Here is a 15,367-nt window from a genome sequence, read left to right as displayed (position 1 = left end):
ATTGTGACTATAGATTACAGTCTTTCCTCCTAATAGGGAGACTGCCTCCACAGGCATCTGACATCCCTCGAGGGAGGGAAGGCAGGAGCAGGGCCCCTGGGGCTGGATCTGGTCCAGGCAAAGGTGATGCAGGGCCTAATCTGGCCCACGGCCTGACCTCATATCATTCATCTGGCCCACCAGGCAGAAACCATGATCCCCACTGCTTTAGATTAGCCATTTGAATCAGCAGATATAGCGCAGATTGGTAGGAACAGAAAGTCATTGCAGTCTATTAACTATGTAGCTGATTATGTGGAAGGAGGTGTTGCTCCAGTTTTTGGTTGCCATGTTTCCACAGAAAACCCAAAATAAAGCAAAACTCTTCATGATTTTTCTCTTTGTTAGCAATATCTTAGTGGACTTCAGAGACTCAAACCATGCTCCTCTCAACTGAGCATCATTGCTAGGATGGAGAAGGCTGTCCTGCTTGTGACCCAGAAGAAACTTGAATGTGAAAACCTTCATATTTCATTACCTCATTACTTCAGCCTTGGATCATCTAGATCCTGAATGCTGCTTATTTTTTTTCTAAACACTTTGATCACTTGCCTTTTCCGTCTGTTATCATCTAACTTCTTGCAGTCTGGTGGCAGCACAATGAGCTGCCTTGCAGGTCTTCTTAGATTCCTGCTCTCTCTCAAACAAGGATGGGAAGCTCTGTGAAGACTTTGTATTTATTCTTTTGGAGGGGACCAAGAGTGCTTTGTATGGCCACTGATCCCCTGTGACACTAATTTGCAGTAGTGGTATTCTTTTCAAATGAGTGCCATAACACCGGGAAATCAAATGATGCAAAAAGGGCGATTGGGTGTAGAATGGCTGAGTAGTGTAGTAATGGACTGTCAGACACCTGTTTGGAGTTCTATAACAATGTGTTTTAATGTTTCCCAAGGAGCAATAGGAAAAATTAAAATCTCAGAAATTTAGCTATGTTAAATGCTATTGTCCAGGCTGATCAGTTTCTAATAGATTAAAACAAAAATTGCTGTAGATGCTAGACAGCTGTTTCTTCTGCTTTAGAAGGGAAACCTACCACGTGGTAAACCCTTGCATTTTTTAATGGTAACAACAGCAGCACTCTAAAATATGGCATGGTATTTGCTACATTATAAATTAAATACCCAAAGGTGTTGTGGGATTTAATTAATGTTTTAAAATTAATTGGATGAAGGCTGATTTGTACATGACAGGTATACTATAACTAAGTACATAAGAGACTACAAATTTAGTACCTGTAGAACTATAGGGAACCATTCTGTACAGTGTATTAATTTGGAAAGAATGGGATTAGAGAAGAAAATGAGCCTAGTAAACAATGAGTAGATTTCAATGCATGTGTCCATCATAAGTAAATTAAAAGAAGCACATTAATTTTTTTTGCATTTCCAGTCCCCATTTAATTGATTCATAAATCAATTAATTACCGTCAAGAGACCTGAGGGCAGCAGGAAATTGGGTCCAAATTAAAAAGAAAAGGAGGCAATTTGTTTGAAGATTGAAAGTTGAATGTTCAATCGAAGTTTAATCAGAAATAACCCATTGTTTGAAAAGTGGAACGTCAATGTATTTCTAATTTCAGAGAATGCTTCATTAAATGGGTACTGGGTCTTCCAGAATAACTACTCATTCAAAATGGGAGACGAGGGAAAGTGAACTGTCTGACACTGCATTGTCTGTTGGGTTTTTTTTTTGGAAGAAGACAGATTCATAAAGGAATAAGGGCATTACAGGGGGTGTAATGTGAAGACTCTTTGCAGCACCATTGTATAGGTTTCTAAGATTGTATTATGGAAAGTCATTGTCAGGCTCAGAAAAGTGTCTAACTCACTGGGCTACTCATTTAAATACCAGCAGACATATTTACAAAAAGCAGGTAGACCACTGAGGGAAAATTGTCAAAGGCACAAATGTAAGTTAGAAACCCAAATTTCATTGACAGTTGAGTACCTAACTTCCTTTCGTGGCTTTATGATGCGGATGTGGATTTCTAACCAGACACTGAAGGAAAAGACCAAGAGGATGGGACCTCTGAAATGTAACTCTGTCCATTCCAAGATATTTACCATCTTTTCTAGTCACCAACTTGGTGGATGAAACTTGCTTCCTCTTGCTGCTGCCAATTTCTTGCCCACTTTGTCAGGATGCAAGATAAATTATCATGAAATATGCTTTGTCTGTGGTGGGCAAGGGAGGAGTTGGCATGGTGTCGCTAAGAGTGGGAGGTTAAAATTTTAATCATCTGCTTGGCATGACCTTAGTGGTTGACTTGGCAATTAAGAAAGGTAGGTTCATTGGGTGAATCTGGTTTTGAACAGGATGAGAGGAAGATCTGAAAGAGTGACTGAAACTCCTGATGTGGGTGGCATTAAAGATGAATATACTCCTCTTTAGTGCTCTGTGGATTAATGTCTCTTTTTTTCTTAGTGTGTGTTTACGAGAGGAGAAAAACATCTTTGCTTAGCAAATTGCTGTAAAAATCTTGCTATTGTGAGCCTGCTGAAAGAATAAATGGGAAAGCTGATTCATCCTCTCACTGCTGGGATGTATTGCCCTTGCTGTTAAATGCTGAAAGGTGTTCCTGAAACATTGTGGGATCAAATCACTTTCTATACTCTTTAGAATAAAGAGTGGGCTTCATTTTACTGGGAAAGTTCATGCAGCTTTGGTGATGATCACAACGCTTGAGAGACAATAAAATGCAGCTTTATTTTTAGTTAAGAACATCACCAGAATAAGCTTTTTCTTTCTATTAGGTGTCATACAGTGCGGACTGTTTCAAAAGCCAACCTTAGCCAACAAATACCTGTGTTATTTTTATCCCAAGTATAGGGGTTCCAGTGAGATATTTTAGATAACATGCTTCTTGGGAACTGTGAGCAAATGCTAATTTTCGGATGTAACCACTGGGTTTCTTTCATATTTAACCTTAGGAAGAGATTGCTATTCAGTCTCGACAGAAAAGTTATGAAAAGCTTTTCTAAGTGCTTAGGTGCTCCAACCTAGTAAAGATCAAATCTTCTCTTCCTTGAGACCTAATGCAGATCAAATTCTGTGACAAGACCCTCACAATTTCCCAGAAATAATGTCTTTTTTCTGCAGGCAGGTGGACAAGCAGAACCTTAACCTTTTCACCAGAAATTTTGAAAGAGGAAGAAGATGGTTTAAGTGCCCAGTCACTATTAAAGTCAGGGTTAGAGGTAATTGATATATCTTTGTTCTTCCTGCTTTAGAGAAATAGCAGTTTAGAAGGTTACTGCTTTATACTATAGCAGGGGTGGCCAACCTGCGGCTCCAGAGCCACATGTGGCTCTTCAGAAGTTAACATGTGTTTCCTTGAAAATTTGCACAAGCACGCGGTGACCAGCTTCCATGGCCACCCCTGTACTATAGGGGTGGATCCATGAGAAATAGAGAAAACTTAAAGAGAATGAGTGAGAGTTGATGACTAAAATCCCCAAAGTCAAACATGAAGGTCTTCTTCAGAAACATAAAACCAAATATTAGTTCCAATAATCTTTTCACCTCTCTGATAGAAAACAGTTTTTTATCTGGGTAATAATTAGTATACTTTGTTGTTATCTTTGCCCAAGCATCACTTACTTTAACATTGGAAATATTGCAAAAATTAGCTGCCTTGCTTCCATTGCTGTGTAGCATATGTCAACAAATGGTTTGAAGCCCTTTATATCAATCATACCATCATATGGTGTTCTGCATCAGCTGTAATATGACAGAAAGTTATGTTTCTGTAATTCCATTTGAAGAAAGAAGAGCTTTGATCGACGGTGGCTGATGAAAGATCTTATGGCATCAAACAGGGAAGCAGACAGATTCTCTTTCATTTTGGGGTAATAATTATCTTTGCCATATGCCAAGTGCCTATTTTCTTAGCCATGTTTGGAACCTCCAAATACTTATAAATGCATATTGTACAGCACATTTTCTCTAAATTGCTAGTATTAGATAACCAGAGAGAGGGCTTAATAAATCAGATGCACTGGGATTTGAATTGTATAAAATGTGATAATAGGAAACTGGGCTGGGCTTTCTCTTTATTTATGAAGTAAATTGTACCTTTATAAATCTGTAGGAGGTTAAAATGATGTCTCTGTAGCAGTAAAACTTCTGGTCAAGATTAAAAAAAAAAAAGGGTACAAACTTAACTATATTTTAGGTACCTGGTCCAATTTCTAAAACCAAAGACTTCAAAGAAGCTCCTCTTAACTTCAGTGGAAGCAGTGGGACTTTAGATGATGAAGTATAAATAACTTGGTGCTTTAGATGTTGAACTTTAGGATTCTACTTTTGAAAATCTCATTCTACTTCCTGATAGATTCTTGCTGGTCTTTGTAAACCCAAAGAAAGTCTTGTCTTGGAGTGCTCTTTTTGTATTTGTAGTGGTGCAGAATAAGATGTAGTGTAAGTGGCTGCACTCAGCATTATGAACATTAATATTTGCAGGAATACAGTCGTGAATGATGTTATGTTATAGCAAGAAGCAAACATAATTTATGAAGTTAGCTGACCTCTTTAAAGAGGTGGTATGTCTTGGGCATGTTGATTACACCTGTTGGATCAATGAGTGTTGTATCTCTAGGGAAATGGTTATACAACAGATTCAAATACAGGGAAAAGGCTGCATGTGTTTGTGGATATATAGCGTTAAAGTGATGTCATATCCCTGATGGTCCAAAAATATGTGAGGCAAGAATTGTTGTGGGTGATCTCTTTTTTCGGACCAGCAACATCATTGGGATAGACTTAAACAAGCTTTTGGATATCACAGTATTCCTTGAGACCTGAGGAAGGGTACTGTGATACTCAAAGGCTTGTCTAAGTCTATCCCAGCCATGGAGTTGGCCCAGTAAAGATATCATCCACAAAACTTAGTTTTTGTGTCTGAACTATCCAATTTCTGATTCCCAAGGCAGATCTCTAGGTTTAGATGGACCAATAATCTGATCTCATTCAACAAAGTTAGTACTGTAATCCTTCACTTTCAATGAAATAAATGGAATGAGCATAAACAATCTAACTGTTCCTAAGTTGTTTTTTTAATTAATTATAGCTATAGAGCTAATGATAGACTTCATTAACATTTTTTCAGTAAACTGACAAGTATCAGCCCCAATAAATGAAACAGTATAGCTGTATTAGCCAATTCCTGTGTAAATATTTAAATAAAGATGAATAGGTGCTATGAATCAGTCCTGAAGCATGTATTTTATCTTTATAAAAAATGACTGTGTGTGTATTTGTCCCTGAGATGTACTGAAAAAAATGTGGTAAAATAAATGTGGTATTCTTCTGAAGGGAAGGATCACATCAATGAACATATAAACTCATTTATTATTCTGATACTTCTATGACAAATTATACAACACCGAAATCTTTATGTTCAGTCATGTGTCTCTATGAGTCTCTGCTAATTCCATCATTTTTTTAAAAGGGATGTTTGGGGAGTTTTGGAAACGAGCAGAAAATGTTCTTCCAGAATGAAAGGGAAGTGTTCACTGATATAGAATTGATACACACCTGTAAATAAAGTCTGTCTAGTATATCTTGAAGCCCCAAGGTTTTATTGAATTATAAAAGGTGGGAAAATTTTACCTGTCTAGCTGATTGTTGTTTCCCCTTATTTCAATATGTATTTTACAGTTATCACTATAACCACCAATGGATGTATATATTCACATGTATTTTACAGCTCATTTTTTTGATCTTGGAAGAGCAATGATTTATTTGACTTAAAATCTATCAAAACTTTTGCCAAATGCCATTTTTCATAAAACCCGAAATCTAGCGTGTGAAAGATCTAAGCTCAGCTACATAGATAGAGGGTGCACAAGCCGGACTTAGTCTCTCAATTCACTCTCTCTCCCAGCTCACTTCCTGTTGTTTGAAACAATAAAAGCTTCAGAAAACATTCCTGGTTCACTCACTCCTAGTTATCAGGAGTGAGTGAAAATGTTGCAGAATGCTGGTATTACACATTCATCCTGTTTAAATTTAGAGGGGCGCATTACCTTTCTTCTCCCTCCCTCCTTCCCCCACTTCATAGCATATAATCTGTAAATGGAAATAACTTTTTGGCTAATGGAGAATAACATGATTACCAGATTCCCAGAGGTAGGACTTCACTATATGTGTGTACAAATTTGAGTGCTTTCTGGCAGATATGGGCAAGGGCTATTGAACATCAATAAATGTCAGAGTGGCAAAACCTCAAAAAATGTTTGCTGCTGAGGCTGGTCATGCACTAGGCCCACATCAAATCAAAAGAGTATGCTTCTAGGAACATTTCTGTAACATCTGTCAATGTGGCCTGTTTTAATTTGGGAAAAGAAGCTAGAACAGGTAAAACTGTTCATGCTGGACCTTACTTGCAACTTAATCTGAAAAGAATTTAGGCATTCTCCAACTTTAATTTTACAGAGATGCAAACAAAGTGCCGCTTGATGATTTAGGTGCTTCTGATGCTGAAGGGGATGACAAAGGCCCTACTTGATTGTTACTATGTTCCTTATGTTGTTATAGTTGCACACACAGGGAGCATCCAGTTGAGTGCGCACGTGTGGTTTGTGGTACCTCAAATCAGTTTGAGGTGCTGCAAATCACACACATTCACCTGTTTGCCATGCTGCTAATTGGCAGCATGGAAGGGGGTTTTTTGACACTGGTAGATCCTGGTGTCCACTGAAAGAAGTGGTGTGCAGAGAAACAGAGCCTGGCCATCCAGAGCCATGCCAGATCAGTGCCACTGCTGCCCCAGGAGGCCCCCAGAACCCCAGGTAAGGCTGCTGGAACCAGCACAGGTGCTAGCCCCAGCCTCCTGTATCCCACCAAGAGCAGTTTGCCCCACACCAACCCCAGGTGCAGGGGCATGCACAGGTGCAAAACGTAGCGGCACAGATTTGTGCCACTGGTATTTTTGTCACATCAGTCACGTAGCCCTGCATGTGGGGACATGCCCACAAAGTGCAATCAGAATTGAACTGTTTTCTGTGTGTTCTACAGAGCCCTAGGAAGACTTGCACAGTCTCTACCCTGAGATGTGAAGCGAGCACATATAGATTCATTTTACTTGTCATTCTTTCTCTGCCTCTGCAAACCTCTGACCACTGTGTCCTTCACAGAGAACGATGGTTTCCATCTGCTCTCATACTTAATTAGAAACTGGATCTGCACATTAATACTTTCCCAGAAACTCTGTGAGGGTTGTCAGATGAAGGATTATAGGATAACTGTCATTCTGTAGAGGACTCATAAGAAAACCTTCAAATTATGCAGAATTCAATGAAATGAGACAAATAATAACTCTAACAGTTCCCTTCTTTTTCCTTCCTGCCACACACTGTGCTGATTGTAAACATAAAACAACTGTGTGTGTTTCTTTTGCTAAGAACTGCATGGACTTATACACATGCTTGTTTTAGAAAGCTTTTCTGTATGTTACTATTTAGATGAGGCATATTCCTAATCTTCATTATGAGCCTTTTTTAGAATTAGCCTTAGTTCCATGGGCTAGGGACAGGCATTCAAACAGCCGGCACCTGAATTGATTCAATCTTTGCAGGTTAGTCTAACCTGCCCATATTGTACCAATTTGCAAGTGAACAGACATTCAAGAAATGCCTGCAGTGGCTCAGGCCAGGAGCTTGGGGTGCTAGAGCATGCCCTCGGCTGCAGAGAAGCTGTACTGGTGGGGGCATAGCCAACCCCGGCAGTAGCCTCAAGTGAACTTGCCAGGGAGACAATTTAATTCCCCCCTCCCCGTCCCACCAGCACAGACCCAAGTTGGGGTCCACTCTGCACTCCCCCTCGCTGTAGCAGCAACAGGGGCAGGGGCATGGCCAGGCACCAGTCAGCATGGCCCCTGAGGCAGAGGGGGCAGGGAAAGGGTTTATTCCTCCCTCCTCTGCCCCCGGGGGACCGCAGCCAGGGTCTGCCAGCCCCAACCACCACCACCACTGACCGCTTCCTTGCATAGGGTGAGGAGTGAAATAACCCCTGGCCCTGCCCCCTCACCTAAAGGGGCCATGCCAGCCAGTGTCTGGCTGTGACCCAGTCCCTGCTGCTGGAGTGGTGAGGGGACAGGGACCCTGATAGGGGCAGCACCCCTATCATGGTTTCCTGGGAGTGGAAGCCTCTTCTTGGTTGGGGACTGCACTGTGGACAGGAGTGGAGCGGGGTGGTCAGAGCTGCTGCAGACTGCACAGGGAGAGTGGCAGTGGCACGCTAGGAGGAGCTTGCGGGGTTATGGCCACCCTTCTGAGCCGTGGTGCTGCTTCTTGCCCCATGCAGTCTGCGGCAGCTCTGACCATGCCTTCCCACCTCACTCTGCTGCTGCCCACAGCACAGGCCCCTGCTGGGAAGAGGCTTACTTCCCTGGAAACCATGACAGGTGGTGCTGCCCCCATCAGGGTCCCTACCCCCTTGCTGCTCCAGGGGCAGGGGCAGGGGCATGGCCAAATGCCGCTGGCATGACCCCCTTATGTGAGGGGACGGGGGGGGGTTATTTCCCCCTCCTGCTGGTGTCTGGTGGAGGGGGCATGGAAGGAGCTTATTCCACCACTCACCCCACTCAGGGAGCAATTGGCGGTGGCAGTGGTTGAAACTGGCAGACCCTGGCTGCATTCCCCTGGGGGCCGAGGGGGTGGAGGGAAGAATAAAGCCTCTACCTGCCCCCTCTGCCTCAGGGGCCATTATGGCTGGCCGTGTCACTGCTGCTGGAGCAGCGAGCAGGGAGTGCCAGGTAGACCCTGGCTCAGGTCTGTGCTTGTGGGACAGGGAGCGGGGAATTAAACCCTCTTCCTGGCCAGTTCACTTGAGGCTACTGCCAGGGCTCGCCATGCCCCCACCACTGGAGCAGCGAGTGTAGAAATTCCTGGCAGGTCCATGCTGGTGGGACAGGGGAGGAGGGGGAATAAACCTTTTCCCTGCCCCACTTTTGCCTTAGGGGGGCCAGCATCTGGCCACACCCCCACCCTTGCCCACCCGTGCTCCAGCTAGGGAGCAGAGGGGCAGGGGCAGCCATGCTCTGCTGGAGCAGATAGCACTGCTCAGGTTTGCAGAGCATGTTGGGATGCTGGAGGACTCTGGCTTAACTTTTACCAGGAAGGGGTCTGGGACAGAGTTTCCATAAACCGGTTTGAGCTCAATCAGTTAAGTCTGATACTGCATTCAACCAGGTTTATCTCAAACCGGTTTCAGCCATTTTGAAACTGGTTTATGTGCACTGATTGGTTACAAGTTTAAACCAGTTTCTGATCACTTAAATCAGTTTATGTGTAACTCCTGTCCCTAGCCACTATGTTCTAAGGCTAACCTGGTTCTGACTAGGCTTTGTGTAATGTTTACACTACACTGGACCTGTCCTAAATCAGACTGTACATTTTGTATGGGGTTTTGTGGTCATAAAGCACAATCTATTATAGACAGAATATCTATGTTAATTTAAGTTATTCCTTGTGACAACCAAGGGATAACATATATCTCCTTAGAGCTTTATTCACAAAAAGAAGTTCACATGCTGAACATTACCTGTCAGGTTGACATTGTTGTTAAAATAATGTTCATCATCAAAATATAAGATTTCAGGGTATTTATTTCAGTGATTTAAAACAAATTATGTAGATGGGAATACTGTGTACACACAGAGCACAGTTGCATGGGAGATATGCATATATCCATAATTGCTGCATATAAATAGATCTGAAAGATAAACACAATTCATCAAATCAAATGTCAAGTTATAGCTAGTTTAAAATGAAAGCAGTGAAGATAGCTCTTCTTCTATGCAAAGACTCAGCCGTGTTTGCAAGTAGAATTGCTAAGACAACTGTTGTTCTGGGAATGGACTTACACACCTGACTTTGGCATCTTTTTCAGACACTTGGAGGGAGTTAATTAGATCTGTAAAACAAAGTCGAATAATCAGCAAAAACTTGAAACCAATCTGGAATCTTTTGAATCTTTAAGGAAAATCCAATAAGCATTTGAAGAGGGAAATCAATATGGAGTCCTAATTGGTTTCCCTTTGCCTTTTCACAGGGTCCAGGCTTTCTCTCTGAAGCTCTTTTTCCAGCACATAAACCAGTAACTGAAGAGATGGATCCTTCCTTCAGCCTTCATGAGATCATTGCTAAGGTAATTGGTATTGAGGTATCTCACTTGAAATTACATATTTTTTTTCCATGGGGAAAAATATGCTCATGAATCAGAGAAGTAGTTTTCAAAGATGAAATACCTCTTTCCTAGTGATCTGTTTGTTTCCCACTTAAAAGCTAACACAGGCTTTTTGTTCAAATTAGCACTGGTACTTGCTTTACCGGGTATATTGATTGTCTTGTACAACTGAAATATAGTATCCTGCAAATGTTATATTTTTTGTAATTCCTGTGTGGTGGTCAGTAGCATTTTGTACAGAGCTGACACTTTGTGGGGATCGCTGCCCTTTTTGCAGGGAATTAGATCTCACTCGTTGGCACGGTATAGCACTTTCATCACTGTCAGTTTTGGAGTCTGAGAGTTTACTAGAGGGAAATACTTACCATTTATGGCTAGGACATAATGATTTTCTGTCAGTGGAGGCTCCTCAAGAAATCTACTAAATTAGAATATCCCCAAGGCAACTTAGCCTGTCTGCTTCTTGGACCACACAGCTTCCCCTTGCAGAAAGACTTCCCAACAATGACTTGTGTGACTTTTCATTTCTGGAGGGCCCATAGACAGAGCTGTCAGTGGATGGAATATTTCTCCATATAGTGTCATTGTCTTTCCTTTTGGCAAGTTCCAATGATTACCTACAGTATCCGCATATTTTCTTGTTCCCCTCTCATCCCTCCAGTATGGCCTGAGGCTCAGTCCTGTGTCCCAATAGTGTAGCCCAGCTAGCTTCCCATGACCCTATCACATGTCCTCTCTTCCACCTTCCTCCTTATATCACATGTCCTCTCTTCCACCTTCCTCCTTCCATCCGTCCAATAAACTGTAGCTCTAACAAGATGCAAGACTCAAGCAAATTGAACATAATGGATTCAGACACATTTTACACTGATAACTTAAGGAAGAACAGGATTTCATGTAAGCTACAAATATTCAGGCCTTGTGAACAGATTTCTCTGAGCATTTGGAGCTATTTCATTTAGAAAAGCAGCTGCTGTGGACACAGTTTTTTTAACAGCAACAACAACAAAATTACGAGGATTGTCAGTGCACAGAGTTAGCATGTAGTCAGAGCAGCTGCATTGGCAAGATAGACAGTAACTGCTCTGGATTTACAAAAAAAAAAAAAAAATCTCAGACAGTCTTTTGAGTCCTGGCAGTCTAGAAGCACTGGAGATTAAGGGTCAGGAATAATAGGAAAGTCCTCTCTGATCCTGTCTGGAAGGAAAGATGGTTATAGCATGGGTTCTTGATGCTAAAGCAACTTAAAAGGTGATGCTCAAATTCTACCCTTGAACCCTGGGGCTGAAGGAAGACATGGATAATTAATTAATCATACTTAGATGGTAGACCTTGACCACAATGAATAATCTGCCTTTGAGACTTCCTCAGTGCATGTTGATTAGTAGAGAAGAACATGATTTAATAAGGAAATAAGACCGTTGTCTCTCAGTATGACAGTTACCTCTAAATATATTGAAGTTTGCACATGATTTTATTGTGGTTTTGTAGCTTCCCATTGACATTGGAGGCCTCTTGTATAAAAGTCATGTAGAATGCAAAATGATAAGGTTTAATGCAAAATGATAAGGTTTATTTTCATTATACGTTTCAGGTCGTGTCTAAAAGCAGTTTTATAGAGATAAGGAATGTGAATGTCCTCCTTTGAGTATTCGTCCGCACGCAGATTTCAACATGGGGACAGGCTCAGTTTACAGAAGGGCCAGGGGCTGAATTCACCCAAATGTAAAAATATGTGTGTTGACACTACATCTCACTGATGTAGTGCTCCCTATTACTTCTGTTAAGATCTCTCTTACCACTGAATTTCTAGGCTTGTCACTGCCAAATTGGAGGCTGTAGGGTGGAGACAGGCAGGAGCACTGGACACAAAGCCTTGGTGTCTTTCCATTATTAAAAAACAAAAATTTGCATGTCATATTCTTTCAGTGTACAAGCTTCCTTTTAACTAAGCATGTGGGTAAGGAGGAAATCTTTTAGGCCCCCTCTACATGTTACATCTCTTGTGCAGTTGCCTGCTAATTGTGCAACTAATTTAGACTAGTTACACATACAAATTCACTATGATGCCTTAAAAAGGTCCAACCAAATATCTGGTTAATGCTGGAAAATATGTAATAACTTGATAGCTGGTTCCTGTCCAGCTATAATTTGCATGTGTAGCCTGTGCCCTAGCTGAGAGACCACAGCTGCTGCAATCTCCCAGCTCCAGGGGCACCCCACATACAACTGGGGATGGGAGTCCCGCAGCTAAAGATGGTGATCCCAGGCTCCCCCTTTATCGGCCATAAGGTGTGATAGGATCTTATGCTAGATCCCACGATTATGCCTCCTGCCATGTACATGTAGCATGGCAGGAGGAGTGATTGTGTGGATTATGTGTTAATTGTGCCTTTACCTGCCTGTGTAAGGGGGTCCTTAGATGTCAGGATTTTTGTTTTCTGTGATAATGAAATCCCCCAAATTTGTGTTACTTATCATAAAGTCTGTATTTTTCACTAAATCCTGCCATTTGTGTCTGAGGTGGCATGTTTAGTTATCCTTGGCAAGCCTGTCTTCTCTGGGTGCATCTACACAAGACACTTTACTGCATAGTAGAGCAAATTACTGTGATCTAAGCATCACCATCTACACACGTAGACCCGTACTGCACAGTAATGTGCTTTACTTGGCAGTTACTTTGGTACCTGCAAATAGAAAATTAACTGCCGAGTAATTACTGTGAAGTAAGGCACATGTAGACGGCTGACTGGGAGCAAATTTGCTCCCAGTCAGCCAGGCAGCAGGGGCCGTGAGATTGCTCCCTGGCCCCAGGAGCTGGCAGCAGGCTCCGCCACTGGAGCCCAGGCAGGGACAATGTCCCCCCTGCCCTGGCAGTATGTAGTTCTCAACCTCCACTCTGCATTGTCCCCACCCAGGCTCTGGTGGTGGAACCTACCCCGGCAGCAGGCAGCTCCCAGGGGCTGGGAGCTCCCTGCAGGGGGAGAGTTCCCCTCCGAGCCTGGAGCTGGTTAGGACCTTCCCCTGATGGGGACAATTCCTGGCCAGCCCCAGGCTGCACTAGGAAGTTTGCACATGCAACCTGGTGCTGACTAGGGACTGTCTCGGTCTGGGACAGGTCTCAGCCCTGCTGCTTTTTCCCAGCCCTGTGCTTGGATCAGGCGATTGAGGAAATAGGGCTTGGAAAGAGCTATGGGGAACAGGGCAGGTCCCAGTCCCTTGCCCTGATCCACCATAGGGGCAGCTAGCACTGCCCCATGCTGTTTGGGGGCTCTGCATGAGCCCCATGGCCGCCCCCCTCACTGCCCCAGCCTCCCCCACATGGCTGCCCCGCCCACCGCAGCTCCGGCCCATTAAGAAAAAAAACTGAGAAAACCCCCTGGACTCACCATTCCTACCAAGTGGGGGGTGATCCCCACTGTCCCCCACTGCCCCACGCTATGTGGGGACCTCTGCATGAGCCCTCCAAAGCCCCAAGGCCACTGCAGGAGCGGTGAGTCATGGGGTTTTTCTTGGGTTTTTTTTCTTAAATGGCTGGAGCTGGGGCAGGCAGTGCAGCCATGGGGAAGCTGGGGGAGTGTGGGGGGTGGGGGAGCTTGTAGCAGAGCCCCCTACATGGCATGGGGCAGTGGGGGCAGCGGGGATCGCCCCCTGCCCGGCAGCACCGGTGAGTAGGGCTTTTTTTCTAAGTACCGGGAGCTGGAGTGGGTGGGGCAGCCATGTGGGGGCTGGGGAACAGGCAGGGGTAAGGGGGGAGCAGGCTCCCCTCTCCCCCATTTCCCCTTCCTCTTCTTACCAGCTCCTAGTCCAGCTTCAGTTCCGTGCTGCAGCCATTGGGGACTGTCTGAATCATCGAAGCTCTCTGAATCTTTTCTGAAGATTTGGAGAGCTTTGAATTAATTTGGACTTTTTAATTGGTCCCTTGATTCGATTTGGATTCAGCAATTTGGCCACCGAATCAGGCCAAATCTCCTCTGAATTGAATCACCACCCGAAGCTTCACACAGTCCTACAAATCACATGTAGACGCCTACCCACAGTGTGTTTACTCTAGAGTATGTTACCCTGGAGTAAACCCATCCAGTAGCATTTGCAGATGTAAGTGTGCCCTCTTAGACATACATTTTGTACTTGTGGTTGCTTGTCCAAACAAGAAATGCAGTCTGGGTTCTGAGAAGACTTTATGAAATCTAGCATCTTTTTCACTGGACTTTTGCTGACACTGATTTCCATACATCCAACTTCCTTCTGCCTGATGGCTCTTTTTATACATTATGTTACTGGTACCTACTCTTTAATTATTTTAAAGTACTAGTTATTATGAAGAAAAGGGAAGAAAAGCCTTTCAAAATGTAGATAACTGTTGAAAAAAAAGCCTCTAACTATGCTTGCAGTAAATAGTAGCATTAATGTACTGTACAGTATTCTGACTCGGCTACCATTTTGCAACATAATTCAGTGATATCAATTTTTAGAATATGCAGTAGGTCTACGTGTATATTTTTATACAGTATATGTATACCGAATAGGAAGGGGGAAAGGATGTAGTCATACTAGAAGCCTGAATGTAAGCAGTTGGATTCCAGGGGAAATGATACAGAGCATTCAAGTTTAAGTTCATGTAAATAAATATCATGAAGGTCATAAAAGCATTTTACAGAAAAAAGGTTAAGTTCCTAAGAATCTTTAATGCAGAAGCATGGATGAAGATGAAAAGCCCTGCTAGGTATTAACAGCCTGGAAAACTGGAAATTTGAGTGTTACCAACTCTCACATTTATATTGCAAGCCTTGATATATATGTAAATTTGTTTAAGGTCCAACTTCTGGAATTGTGATAGTTTCAGGTTTCCCTCAGCTTTCTTAAAGTTTCAAGCTGGTTGCAGAAACAAAATTGAAAAATGTGACTCAAAAGTACCCACAAGCAGCGTGACAAAGAAAAAGAACCCTATATTAATTATTATTTTAAACCTCATGAATTTCTAAATCTCTTGAAATTTAAGCCAGCCTCATGAACTTTATGTACTGTCTCATGATCTCTGAACGCTTGATGTTGGCAATATGGCAGACATCAAAATCACCCATATTCTCTTCTTGTTTGTTTTTAAAATATCCCTGTCAGTAGGGCCCCCTCTATA

General features: G+C 42.8%; 1 protein-coding gene across 1 annotated transcript in view; it reads left to right on the top strand.

Moving 5' to 3' along the window:
* The window catches only part of LOC102373839 (inactive N-acetylated-alpha-linked acidic dipeptidase-like protein 2), a 315,106-nt gene that overhangs the window by 142,649 nt on the left and 157,090 nt on the right, over window positions 1-15,367 (top strand). Inside the window, exon 8 of the mRNA XM_025212511.1 lies at window positions 10,096-10,191. Within this exon, the coding sequence (XP_025068296.1) occupies window positions 10,096-10,191 (96 nt within the window). The remainder of the gene's footprint in view (window positions 1-10,095; window positions 10,192-15,367) is intronic.

Source organism: Alligator sinensis, unplaced genomic scaffold, assembly GCF_000455745.1.
Source record: "Alligator sinensis unplaced genomic scaffold, ASM45574v1 scaffold1447_3, whole genome shotgun sequence".
NCBI classification, from domain to species: Eukaryota; Metazoa; Chordata; order Crocodylia; family Alligatoridae; genus Alligator; species Alligator sinensis.
This window is presented reverse-complemented; position numbering and strand designations above follow the sequence as displayed.